Below are 14,620 nucleotides of genomic sequence, written 5' to 3'. Positions count from 1 at the left end.
TTTCATTGCAGCAGGAGCCGGCCGGGACCGTGACGTCAGGAAGGTCCAGACAGAGAGCCGGGCGAGATGCAGACCGCGGGTAACTATAGCCCCGCAGCCCCCCCGGCGGCGCCCCCGATTTCTCTGCGCCCCCCCGCCACCGCGGGGGCTGCGGAGCTATAGTTACGCCACTGAGCCAGATAATAATTCGACAAAAGGGATCCGACTTTAAAACCAGTCAAATCTGTTTTGTCAAAAACAGCCATGGATTGTTGAATTCACGTCCAGATCTCGACAATCTATGGCCGTTTGTTGCCGACACCCCCCTTTTCAAAAGTGGACATGCAGAACATTGAATTCCGCCTGTCGATATACTGGGTGAATACGGGCCTGGGATTTCTATTGTCGGGACGTTCCGACAGTGGAGATCCCGAATTGAATACCCCCTTAGTGTTGATATATTGTTACATTAAGTTTGTTCTGCAGGAGGATTCTTAGCACTGTACATGCTCCGTACACCTCTACTGATGATTCTGAGCTGTCGACATCCCAGTCGCATCTCCATTCATGGTGGTAAGAGAGTGTTCTCATGTAGACTAAGGGCCTGATTCTGGTTGACTCGCTAAGGTGGAAAGATCGCAGCTTACTAAGTACCAGAGAGCTGGCTCCGCTGAATACCCCCCCCCCCCCATCGACGATTCCACTGGAATGCCTATGAAACGCTGGGCATTCCCATGGGCAACCCCCGTCCCCGCCACCATCCGCACTTGGGCCGCCCCGATCCCTGAGCATGTCTCGGCGACTAACCCAGTTGCCAAAGCCGTTCACAAAGGGACCTGCACATGCGCATAAAAGACCATACACATGCACGTTCCCACAACCATTGGGAGGGGGCCGAAGTTGCAGCAATGCGAGATTAGAATCACCCCCTAAGTGTAGTGACAGCATGTAGAGAGTACTGCAGGCTGCCGCTATGCTTAGTTATGCATATACAGAAATCTTTCCAATGTCAGACAGATCCCTTGCACCCAGGAGAGGGCTGATGCAAGTGTGCGCTGATCATGATAATGGCGATGGAACAAAGCACAAGAATAGGGGCTCTGCATACAGAGCCCCGGCATTAAATCCTGTGCAAGCAATTAGAGTGTGCAGTCATTGCAGCCAACTTGCATACTGCCCTGAAATCGGTCCACAGGCAGCTAAGTAGAAAAATGTATGTTGTGGCTATTAAATGACTTCCACTGTCTTGTAAAAAAAACCTAAAACATAATAACATAATTAAGGCATATATAAATAACCATCGTATTTATATAATAATTCATTATAAGATTACAATTCAATAACATGTTTTTTTTTTAAGTTGACTTTCATCCCACTGATGGCAGAAGCTTCAGCGACAACAGATTTGGTACAGAGGATAACTCATACTTGGCTACTCTCCCGGAACATGCTGGCGACCTCCTGTGAGAGTAGACCATCCTCTCAGATCTGGCTTCTCATTCTTGAGACTTGATTTTTTTTGTGCAGCCCTTGCCCCAATTCCACTAATTGTCACTGCGGTGGCATTGCCCTACCTCCCACGGCACGATGATGTAATTCATCATGTACAGGAGTTGGGTCAAGAAGATGCAAGAGGACTCTACATTTGCTCTTTGGATCACCCTTCCAGGGTTTTGTTTAGGTCCCCATACACTCCTCCGATTTGTTCCATTGGGTTTGATGTGATTGGATCGGAGTCGGAAGACAGATCTGCATACAGGTCCAACCTCCGACCTCGGACCCTCCTCCCAGTGGCAGGGAACATATGTGAAAGTACTGCATGCGATTTATAGCATGTGACCCTGACCTTCCCGGGGATCGGATGGCCACACACTGGTGCACGAGATCGCAGTAATGTATGGCAACCTTTTAAGATAATTCACAGGGAGATTTATCAAATCTAAATTGGACAAGTGGATGTGTTGCACACAGATCAGAGTTTGGCTTATCTAGTACATGCTATAAAATGACAGCTAGAATTTAGTTGCTATGGGAAACACATCCAATTGTGTACTTGACAATGATTTGACAAGTGAAGTTCTTTCAGTAATATTGCATGAAAACAAAAAAAATGTACCAAAATATGTTGTCATCTTAAAAGGAGCATTTTATATAGGAAAAGTTTACAGGTTGTAATATTTCTATTCAACAATGAAACGCTTGCTAATGCTGCTTTGCTCCTGCCATGCTGTGCAGCTATCTTGGGTGCAACAGGAAAATGTAGCATATAGTATTTGTGCATGTTTGTTTGTGGAAATGTTCATCAGTATTGTTCCCATGTGCATACACATCCATCAGGCACTCGGAGACCTCCCTTGCATTTCCACATCGGTGAACTGTGGCATGTCTGTGCTTTCTGTATTTGTAGTGATAGGCGAAATTACGTGCTTGAGACGTAATAGCATTGTAAACAACAGAACCAGCAGCACCGCAAGAAGGCCTAGGAACAATCCCACATACATGTACAGATTGGAATATTTATCCGTGGTTGTGGCAGTTGCTTCTGTGGCTACCGTTGGGAACTGCTGGACGTAGATAGTTCGGTTTCCACGGAATTTGAAATAGGCTTCAGTCATAGCTTGAGATACTACTGAATAGTTACCAGTGATGCTGTGGTAGCAATCCTGTGCAAATTAGTTTAATTGTACTAATAAAAAAGTTTTCAACTAATGAGTGATAGCTTGTGTTCCAAACTGTTATATCACTCTTTTCTATTAAAGTCAGGCCACTCCTTTTTCCTGAGATACAGAATAATACCAGCCATAATTACTGATTATGTGTCATTTCCAGAGTGCTCACTGCTGTTACTCCGCTTTTTCATTATGTTCTTATCCAGAATCGGTTTTGTCAAGTTAAAATAATCCATCACATTTGATCAAAATTGATTTTGTCACAGAATGTCCTGTTGGTCAGTGAGGAGCTTAGTCAACGTTTCCTTTCTTCATCTGTTTCATAGGCATCACACTTCTGTAATGACAAAAGGAAAGCGGAATTACTGTACTGTATTGCAAAGTTTTTTCAAATTGTTGCATCATTTACTCTTGCTTTGTTTTCATACTTTTATATACTATGGGGGAGATGCATTAAGCATTGGAGAGAAATAAACAACATCAATTACCAGTTAAAGCTGATTGGTTGCTTTGTGCAACTTCTGCACCTCTCGCCAATGTTTTACGGCGAGTCGGCGACATTTGCCCTATCCCGTAGGCGGGGTACACACACACACACACACACATGCATGGCACTGTCCACACCCACACAGCTCCTCTACTTCTCATCAGGTCCAGTCTAGAAGGCACTCAGACCAGCTGTGTCCTCAGGGGAATAAATTGCAAGCCTATATAGTTTTTATTGGGAAGCAGTACATCAAAATGGTAATTTTTAATTAGCAGCATATTATTTATATTATGTACTGTGCTGTATTGTTAATTTATTTCTACTATCCTTTTTTTAGTACTTATGTAGTATCTGGATGCTCGATTAAAAAATCTGGTCCATCGCATCACATCGCATGCGACCAAATCGCATGCGATGCGATGCGATGGACCCGATTTTTCCATAGGATTCAATGTTAAAATGGACTGAGTCCATTTTAACATAGAATTCAATGGAAAAAAGGGTCCTTTTCATTTCCCCACTATCCAACTACGCATGGAGTTGGATATAAACCTGTGGCGAGCGTAACGAGCCACCGAGCCCGAAGCGTGGCCTGCGCGGCGAGCCCCGCAAGGGGATGCGGAATACTTTTTAACGAATCTGCGTCCTCTCGCGGGGCTCGCTGCGCTCGCCACGCTTCGGGCTCGGTGGCTCGCTACGCTCGCCATAGTGGGGAAATGAAAAGGACCCTTTTTCCCATAGAATCCTATGGAAAATCGGGTCCATCACATCGCATCGCATCGCATGCGATTTGGTCGGATGCGATGCGATAATCGGGCGTCCAGATACTACATAAATACCCTTTTTTTAACTAAATCCCATTACTGTTATTAGCTATTCAATAAAAAGAGTCATGCTTATCCATACTTACTATTATTTAATTATTTATAGTGAATATTGGGGGTGATTCAGGTTGGTTTGCAAAAGCAAACTCCTTCTTTAATGGACAAAACCATGTGCACCTGCATTTGAAGAAGGCGAAACGCGTTATATGTGATCACCGCACCTCCTGGGAACCCCTGTGTAATAGCCCTGTTACCCGAAAGCCATCTGACAGAGTCCATGTACTATTGGTTCAGCGGCAATAGCCAGCCCCACAGTCAGACGCATCAGCAGGGATTCTCCTAGCGGCTTATCAGCCAAGGGAACTGGCCATGAGGACGCTAACGCTCCAAATCACAGAGCGCCATCATTCACAGCCAGCAGCGCTCAGGCAGCCGTGCGAGTTGCTTGGAGCAGAGAGCTGCAGACCGCCACCTTAAACAGCATAAAACCTGGACTGATTTCAGCATCTATTATACCCGCAATCCAGACTGATATGGCAATAACCAGGTATTGATCCCGATACATTTAAAGGACATTTGTATTTTGTTTCTGTGCATGGTAAATATTGTCTGCTTTATATTTACACTGCAATTTTGAATTTATTTTGAACACCCCCCATCCAAATGTAACTCTCTTTGCACATGTTACATCTGCCCCACCTGCTGTGCACATGGTTTTGCCCATTAGAGAGAGATATTGCTTTAGCAAGCCAACCTGAATTAGGCCCATTGTTTCTATTTCTGAAAACACATACCTGTGCTAAAACTATTTTCATGTGTCATTATAATATGGAGACAGATCAGCAGCTCCTATCTTTCAATCCAGCCTGTAACTTGACAGTTAGGAGCTGAGTGGCTGATGCGTTATCACCTTCCACTTTATCACTACACCAGGCTTAATGAATCTGAATGCAGATTAACACCAACCATCTGTATGTTTCTGCACTGTAGCCGCAGCTGCAAATGGACTTGGGTAAATCTCTGAATCATGCCCTCTGTACAGACATCAATGGATTGTTACAATGTATAATTATACACAAAATTGCCCATCTGAGAATATTGTTTCCCAGTGAAATATAGGAGAACAGAGCAGTGTGATCTGTGGTCCGTAAACTGCTAATCTGCATTTATTTTATTTATATTATTTACAACATATTCATCTGCTTTTCTGTTGCTAGTAAATGAAGAATACCATCACGTGTTCTGTAGCCACATTGCAGTAAGCATCTCCACCTTAGAGTGTATATTTATATACAGTATTGTGTTCCTAGTGTCTGTTTTGCTGCTGGCTTTCTCGCTGATCTGAGAAGCTGTGTTTGTTCCACGCTCTCATTTAATATTCTTCACAGCCTAACTTCAGGAGTCACTTGGGTATTGTGAGTAAATCAATGACTCTGAGCACGTTGCAGCTTGGATTCCAGGACTGCATGTGTGTGTGAGTGTGTGTATGTGTGTGATTAGAGGGCAGAGTTTACAGGGAATACAGAGAGAATCTCATCAAAATCTGAGAGCTCTTTGAAGCTTTGTGTCTCAGCTATTGACTGCTTAGAAAGTTAGAACTCCAAAGATGAGCAACAAAGCAAATAGAAGAGTATAATATCTAGCCATAGAAGCAGCCTGCCAATGGGTGCAAATGTCAGCTGGAGTGGAATAAATGAGCTGTGCCTTCAGGAAGGGTAAATTGTGAGAAGATGTATTAGAATTGTTACATATTTTTATATTTGTGTAGTCACCGGTTTATGACTGTCACAATCACACTGGAGTAATGAAATAAATCAGAAAGTCCAGGTATAACATTACCTATTGATCACTATGTTTGTATATGTTAATTTGTCAAGTAATAGCATCTACTGTATATAGAGATCTAGGGCCCCTTCTGTGGTTGGCATGTATTTAAAAATTTTTTTTAGCTAAAGGTTCTGTCCAATGTGACAATGATTAAAGGTGCTATGCATCGGGAGCCAAGGCACACTGACTGCACAAATGTGCAGTGCATTACTGGGAGACTCATGAGACTAAGCCCCATGAGACTTTGCACAAGAGGTCAGAGGCTGAGAGGCTTGTGCTGAGCTCTGATTGGTGGAGCTCATCACATGCTTCTCAGGCCCGTGGAGGACAGCAGCAGCCTCGTCATGGGAGGGTTTTATTAGAGAAAGTGCTGAGATGAGTCTGTGAGGTCTCCTATAGAGCAAGGTACAGAGGGACAAACATAATCTTTTCATGTGGTGTATATACTGTATTTATATATTCCCCCCCCCTCCTGCAGTTACCCATTGACCATTGATCCTTTAATCCAAGCCCTTTATGGGCACTTCCCCATTCTAGATCCTGCAATACATCTAATACCATCAAATTTGTACTCTCCCACGTAATTTTCCCCTATTCCTTCTCACCACCTCCAGTTTTAGACCACATACTGTATATTATGGGTACAACTCTCTGATAATCCACATGCCCTGTCTAGCACGCTTCCCCATGGAGTTTACATGAACTCTCCCAGCAACTTTGAATTTTACATGCACTCTCTTACCGCAATGTTCCTACCTTTGAGTTATAACATGTCCTTACCTTTGAACTTGCCTCCTAGTGTATTTGAACTACTCAGTGATATTATACATACAGTGTGTATGATCTACATGCAAGGCTTTGGTGCTAAAATTGCCACTAGCTTTTAACTGCTATTTTAGTGACTTTAGTGGTCCGTACATTTATACTGCATTTAGGGGGTTATTCTAGTTCACTCGCAAAGGCACAATCACTCTGTAATGGACAAAACCATATGCACTGCAGGTGGGGCTGATGTGCAGAGAGAGTTACATTTGGGTGGAGTTTGTACTTCAAACTGATATCTATATTGCAGTGTAAAAATAAAGCAGGCAGTATTTACCCTGCACAGAAACAATAAAACACCCAAATCTAACTCTCTCTGTACATGTTACATCAGCCCCACCTGCAGTGCACATGGTTTTGTCCATAAGAGAGTGATTGTGCCTTTCCGAGTGAAATAGAATAACCCCCTTATTCTGTGATTTGACAGTGTAATATCCTCCCGTGCAGTTTGCGGCCAGTAATGACAAGAGGGAGAGGGCCTCGCTGTCTAAAGTTACCCAGGCCCCCCGAAGGCTTAATTCGGCCCTGACTGTATATATTGTACAGTTTATCAAAAACGGGAAGAAATTTGAAATGGCAGATCTACTATATATTCTATATTTCGATTTAAAATACAATCAAAACAAGATACATGTTAAAAGTTTGTAATACAGTATGTAATAACACTGCAGCTGCAGCATGGTACCCATTCCCCCCCATTGGCAAATGTGTATGCCCTTGCTGATACTGGTACTGCACCGGGTCCCGGGTATAGATTTATACAGATGGAGCGCCTGTCAGCCAGCCTGTAGGATCGCTAGATGTCCTGAGCTGGCGCAGGCTGGCTGACAGGAGCGAAGGTGCAGGAGCTGTGGCGGCAGGCGGTTCTGATGGAATGGGGCACTTTTGTCGGCTGGAGCAAGGTGGCGAATGGCGATTCTATTGCCAGAAGCTGCTCCATCTGTCCTCGCCACTCTGTCTGGTGAGAACAAAAATCTGGTAATGAATGAAAGCAGAAGACAATCATTTGACCCAAAACACTGGAAAATGGTCAAATATTATTATTTGGACAAATCTGTTGAAATTAAATAGATTTAATCCATTTGTCTGAATGACCACTGTCTGTTTTCAATCATTTGGGAACAAATGGTTCATTGTCATTTCCACCAATACATTACCAGACAGATTGCACCATACTTACCTACTTTTGAAAACTAGTTTCAGGGAGATTATAGCTGATAATAGAATTTTGCACAGTGCCCCATTGAGGGGGCGTGTTCTGCTCCACTTAAAGGGCGTGTCTAAATCCATATATGGAGAGATTGTGAAAAAAGATTGTGCACGTGGCACCTAGAAGCGTGGGTGTGTACTGCTACATCTGAGGGGAATCCTTTAAAATGACTTATATATAAATGTAGATGAGCCCCAAAGCAGTTAGTAAGAGTTACTATACTTGGTAAAGTGCTGGGAAATGGCGCTGATGATTCAATGTAATGTATTTATCTCTCATTCCTTTTTTCCCAAAAAAAATGTGACACTGTAATGTGGGCTAGGTGAAATGAGGGAGATTGCTAGACTAATGAGGGAGATTGCTGCTATATCAGGGAGTCTCCTGCAGAATGCAGGAGGGTAGGCAACTATGGATTGCACAGATTTTGTTCCCACATTTACAGAGTAATACTGTATTCTCAAATAACTGCATGGTGATAGCGATTATGACCTATAAACATTACAAATCCTTCCATCTGGCAAGGAGAATATAATTATCCCCAGCACACAGACTCAACCCAGGTGTAGCTCTTTGCAGAACCCCATGGGGCCTCAGGCAACATACTGTCCCCTCCTTATCCATTTGTCAAAAAAACAGCACATAAAATGTGTTAGAGTAATCTGTCCCCTCAGTGCTCACTCGGCTCTGGCAGAAATCAGGCTGAATAATGGAGAATGTGGCTTTGTGTTCTAGAACAGATGTGGGCAACCTGTTGCATTTCAGCTGCAGTCGGACAACATATTTCAGCATGCCGTTACACCAGGGTTGCCGACTTTCTTATTCTCCTCTCCGGGAGAAGCCCGGAGAGGAGAGATTCGGTAGCCGCTCAGGGGGCAGGGCTTAAGCGTGACATCACTAAGCCCCGTCCCCATGCTGATAAACCAGCGAATTCAGGTATCTCCGTGGTGGGGGCGGGGCTAAAATCACGCGATTGTGTCATTTTATCTCCGCCCCCTCCTCTGAGACCCGAGGATTGCAGCATTTTAATGCCACGATCCGGGGGACAGCGGGGATCCCCCCTGAATCTGGGAGGGTTGCCCACCCTTCCGGCGGGCCATGAGGGGGCCCCGATTTTCGGGAGACTCACGGAAATTCCGGGAGGGTCGGCAACCCTGCCTTACACATGGGGTTATTCAAACCTGATCGCATGGCTGCGAATATGCAGGCTGGGCGATAATCGATAGACAGCGCATGCATATGGAATGTAATACCAGAGGCCATCCTGCAATGAAATCCAGCTAATTTTTCATTTGTTGATTGAACGAAAGCCGACATTTGTGAGTGGTAACCGGCTGGTGTCTGAGAGTGTCAAGGAAAATGCAGGCGTGTCCATTCATTTGTCCGTGCACATCGATTCGCAGGCTTTCACCCTGGCTGAGAGGCGATTACCTGATCACAGGGCTCTGCAAATCAACAGAGATCCGATTGGGTCTGAATAACCCCCATAATTTTATCATCAGCAAAATTGTTGCAGGGAATTCTGAGATGTGTAGTCCACACGGTGCCTGCTCCTGTTTAAGAAGAAAGCTACCACCGGAGTAGCAGCTGGTCGTAGTTATACCCCATTCACACTGGAAAGCCGGGTCGCACCCGGGATTTTGGACCCGGCTTGCAACCCGACTTGCCAGTGCTTTCAGATTACTCACCGGTCCAGCGCAAAGTCAGGGTGGGTGATGCCATTGGGAGGCGGGGCCGGGGGGGGGGGGGCTGGGAGATGACAGCATCTCCTAGCGGCACCTTTACAGTACAGTGAACCAGACCCGGGTTGCCCGTTCACACTGCCACTGAGAGCGTGATGGTCCCAATCCCGGTAAAGACCCGGGACGCTGGACCCGGGACCATCTTTTAGGACCCATTCACACTGACCAATTTCCCGGGTTGTTACGTGTTCATGTACAATAACCTGGGAAGTATTTGTCAGTGTAAATGGGTATAAGAAAACCGCAGTTTGATGTGTGATTATTAAAGACTTCAGAAAAAGCCACGTGGATGCTCTTGCAAGAAATGTGTCCTGTCTGAAGTCTTCAGGGCCACCCGTGTGGCCAGGAATAACCGATCACCTAAAAGCCGGGAAGGATCTCTCCGTGGCTTCAAGCTGTCAGTATGAGCAGGGCTGGCCCGACTATTACGCTGCCACGTACAGACAGGAGGTTGAAGGGAAGCCGCTAATACAAACAGTGCCGCTGGTATTTCAAATGCGGTGCCATCGCCTTCTGCAAGCTAGTTGGAATTTTCAGCTCCTGATTGGCTCCCAGACTACAAGCACTGATTGGCTTACAGTAGGCATCGCAGCGGCACATTTGAAATACCAGCTGCGCTATTTGTATGAGCGGCTTCCCTGCGCCCTCCTGTCCTTGGTGGCTGCATGACCCAGCTGCAGCTCTGCACACAGTTCGGTACTTGTGTATTATAGCGGCGCCCATCGCATCGCATACCATAAGGCATGCGGTGGTATGCGATGCAACGCGATATCGCACGATATTGTACAATGTCATACAATTTTTTAATTGTATGACATTGTGTATGGCATACAATGCCATACAATGCGATGCGATGCGATTAAAAATTGTATAAGCACCCTAATGGGTGCTTACAATGTGAAATGCACCCCCACGCCACCCCCCCACTATAAACGTGAACCCTAAGCATGGCGAGCGCATCGAGCCCGCGAGGGGCGGCGGTACGCGTCCTCCGACCTTTTCATACCCCCACTATCCGCGTCGGCGTGGAGTTGAGAATAGAAAGTGTGGCGAGCCACCGAGCCCGAAGCGTGGTATCGGCGTCCCCTCGCGGGCTTCACAGGTATCCGCGTCCCCTCGCTTCGGGCTCTATTCTCAACTCCATGCCGACATGGATAGTGGGGGTATGAAAAGGTCGGAGGACGCGTACCGCTGCCCCTCGCGGGCTCGCTGCGCTCGCCACACTTCAGGTTCACGTTTATAGTGGGGGGGGGGGGGTGGCGTGGGGGTGCATTTAACATTGTAAGCACCCTTTAGGGTGCTTATACAATGTTTTATCGCATAGGGGGCAAAAATCGCGTTGCATCGCATGCCATCGGGATGCATGCGATGCGATAAAAACATTGCGCGATGTACATCGGGGGCGCCGCTATAATACACAAGTACCCACAGTTCTTCTATGGAGGTAAAGGGGTTGTTATTGGGCTCACGTGCGGGTGGTGCTTTAGCAGGGCAGACACAGGTCATACTGTGTACTATCCGGTCCCCAACTGTAGAGACCTAGCTGCCCGGTCCTCCCTTCTCCTTTAGTGCTCCTTCTCTCTCTGCAGCGGCCACCCTGTCCACCTCTTCTCTGCAGGCAGTAGACACCCATGTTCAATGGTATCAACATCTGTGTGTGTGCCACTGCTGTAGGGAGGGAGGTGCTTTGGTGGTGTGGCAACAAGCCGGTAAATCTCCCTGTCAACAAGCATATAATCCCCACTGGAATTATCATGTAATCCCCCTAGAAACTAGCATGTAATCTGCCCCTGGCAATGAGCATGTAATCCTCACTGGAAATGAGCATGTAAACCCCCCATGGCAATGAGCATGTAGCAACTCCCCCATGGAAAAGAGCAAGTAAACCACCCTCATACCTTCCAGCATGACCCATTCCATTGGTACAAAATGCTCTGTTCCTGGACATCCCTGCCAGTGGCAGTTATAGATGTGGGGCTCCAGCACAGTCCAATATTATGTGCAGCATGTATGTGCAGATCGCATCACATCTAGTACAAAGTGCCCACTGCTTTAGCATATCGCATGCATCTAGTCCAAAACGCATGGGACACATCCAGTCAAACTTTTAAAAACTGATGTGAATCTGATGTCTATGGTTTATGTAGTTTATGTTGTTAATGGGCACATTGCAGCTTTTTCTGTTGTGGGGCCCCTACGAGGTGTGAGGCTCCTAGGATATTGCCTATTCTGCTTATTTGTTAATCTGGCCCTGCAAATAGGCCACTAATACCCCTTCCACACAAAGCTCTGGTTTTTGCATGTGAAGGTGCATCGACCCGGGATTTCTGCATTTGCAAAAGGAAACAACCCGGGACTCCACAACCCCACTCCTGACCAGCGTCATGAAGCAGAGACCCAGGAATTTGCTGACTTGCTTGACCAAATCACATGTCAGAGTGGAGAGAAGCTACAAGTAAAACAAGATAATGGACAAGTGCCACCAACAGCACCCCCTTCCTTGCAGCGCTATGTGCGGTGGCATACTCCACACCACCCTGGTTACGGACCTGCGTAAATGTGAAAGACTCCTTCGAAGCAGCCATGACTTAACTAGCAAGGGCATTGTCATCACCACCGCTGCCCCTTTTTTTGGTGCATAGAAGGGGAAAATGTATTGATAATAATGTCAAAAAAGTCAGTCATAGTGTACTGTTAATTATATTGACTTGATTACTTTGATTATTAACACATTACTAATAAACCAATGTACGAGGTCTTGTGAAATACAGTATGCTGTATAAAGTGCAATGTTACTGTCATTCAGACCACACAACTCTGCTTTGACTTGTACATTAATAACTGATTCATTTCTCTATTTCACTTAGAAGTGATAAGGGAGCGCAGTTGTTCTTGCCTTTAATATACCCGTTTTCAGTACTCAAAACCCCTACAAACTTCATGTTCGTAAAAACTGACAAGAAGAATTATATTGCAATCTTCATCTCAATTATTACAGACTGCTAGTCTTGTTATGTTGTACATTTAGATACAAAGCCCCAGCAGAACACAGCTGTCTGCTGAATATTCCAACAAAATGTAATAAACTGCTAAACTCTAATAAAGAATCTGACAAGTTGGCATATTCAGAGGAAGTGTTTGTACGACTTATAAAAGCCGTCACCCATAAATCAGGTTGGCTTGTTCCAGCTACTTCTGAGCTATGAGTTTCTCGGTTCTGCATGCCCTCTAGAATTTCTTGCTGTCAGATTTAGCTGATGATTGAGCACCCGCGATGCCTCTAGTGCATATTACCATGGCATTAAACAATGCTCAGTTACACCAGTGCCTACCCTATAACGTGTCAATGCAGTCTGTAGTGTAGATAGCAGGAACATACTTACACATCAGTATATCAATGATATCACTTTGCTATTAGTAATGTACTTTACAACTTAATTCTTCTATGTACAGTATCACTTAATTGAGAACTATTTGGAACAGTGGGACATTAACCATATAGTAGTCTGTGAACGCATACAGTACTAGGAGAGAGCTACTGTATATGTATGCTATGCTGACTACACCTGTACCGTGTATATATATATTTACAGTAGCACTCTGAGATTAAACGGGCATGGGTCCTACGGTTGACCACTATTCGTCAACAGTCAAAAGATCGACACATGAAATAGTCGACATGCCTTAGGCCGACGTGGTCAAAATGTTGACATGGAAAAGTTCGACATGAAAAATAACAATATGATTTTTTTTAAATGTTTTTTTTTTGGTGGCAGAGTTGACATAAGTCAGCGTATAAGTGTACCGTGTCCCCTCACATGGCCCGCTTCGCTTCAGGCGCAGTTATAATCTCACTCTATGCACCCTTGGATAGTAAAGTATGAAAAACCATCTTTAAAAAAAAAATGTGAAAAACGCACGTCGACCTTTTTCATGTCGACCTTTCCCATATTTACTTATTGCTTGTCGACCTTTCTGACCATGTTGACGTAATGCATGTTGACCTTTTTATGTGTCGTCCTTTTGACTGTTAATCAATAGTGGTCGACCTATTGCCGGTCTACCTAATTACTGTCGACCTATCGACCACGTGCCAATGAAAAAAACATGGAAGAAAATTTGGATGCTTTATCAAAAACACTGAACATACCACATCATGCATTACAGTCATGTTAATTATGCACAGCTACATTACCCTTCAATAATATATTTATACATTGTGTATAAACTACTTACCAAGCGACCTCTGTATTTGGTGACCCTGGGTAGGCTATGCAGTATGGCCCACAGGACATATACTGTCTGTACGCATTGCCTGGTGCTCTCACAGGTGTAGCTGCATATTGCCTACTGACCTGGGGCAGTACATCACAGCTTACACAGACCCCAACACCATTCCACTTGTCACACAACACAGTAAAAGGCAAACATGCATCTACAGTATGTTTACCTTGCAGAATAAGAGAATGTCACCTGCAGTCTGTGCATGACATTGTTGTGGATTGGCAGTTGTGCAGTAATTATCTCCAATGTCATGACGGAAGAGAACTTTTCCTCTCTGATAACAGGATCCTTTTTATACTAGAATAATGAACACAATATCAGTCTTCTGGTATAAGCCACCTCCCAGTCCTGTGCCAGGTTGCCTCCTTGTCATAACGGTTTGCTTTGATTATTCCCAGGGAATCTGCTTCCAGTAGACTGGAGATGTGTATAGGCTCCTGTCTGCTGAACTGGATGCTGAAGTGGTGAATGCTCTGCATAAGTTCACTTGTTCTATGCTCCTAGTCAGGAAAGAAATCTGTCAGCATTAGCTCCACCTCATTAGGAGAGAGGGATGCTGAGGAGCATTGGGAGAATAGAGGGGAGGAGGTGGAGGCAGGCGCGGAGGAGGAAAGAGGGAAGAAAAACAGATGATCTTACAATTTACAAGCACAAATAGTTTTATATTTTTATATTAACCTTTTATTGTTTTAAGCAGATATCTGTAGAACACTTTCAGTATTTATCATACAGTATGTGAGAACATCCTGAAATCAGATTATCTGCACAGTGTCAGCCAG

General features: G+C 44.9%; 1 protein-coding gene across 2 annotated transcripts; it reads right to left on the bottom strand.

The window, feature by feature from the left end:
* Positions 1 to 14,387, bottom strand: SERTM2 (serine rich and transmembrane domain containing 2). Of its 2 annotated transcripts, none has more exons than XM_083159391.1 (2): positions 14,008 to 14,387; positions 1 to 2,985 (listed from the first exon to the last, which is right to left on the bottom strand). In XM_083159391.1, the coding sequence occupies exon 2, from the start codon at positions 2,592 to 2,594 to the stop codon at positions 2,313 to 2,315; it is 282 nt and encodes a 93-aa protein (XP_083015517.1). In that variant the 5' UTR covers positions 2,595 to 2,985; positions 14,008 to 14,387; the 3' UTR covers positions 1 to 2,312. The 2 variants fall into 2 exon arrangements, with proteins under 2 accessions (XP_083015517.1, XP_083015518.1); XM_083159392.1 differs by lacking the exon at positions 14,008 to 14,387 and adding an exon at positions 13,794 to 13,978.
* Between the last annotated feature and the right edge of the window lie 233 nt (positions 14,388 to 14,620).

Source organism: Crinia signifera, chromosome 9, assembly GCF_055691185.1.
Source record: "Crinia signifera chromosome 9, ASM5569118v1, whole genome shotgun sequence".
Lineage (NCBI taxonomy): Eukaryota > Metazoa > Chordata > Amphibia > Anura > Myobatrachidae > Crinia > Crinia signifera.
This window is presented reverse-complemented; position numbering and strand designations above follow the sequence as displayed.

What these genes read in the sequence shown, in the direction of transcription:
- SERTM2 (XM_083159391.1), bottom strand. Translation starts at nt 2,594, where the DNA reads ATGACTGAAGCCTATTTCAAATTCCGTGGAAACCGAACTATCTACGTC.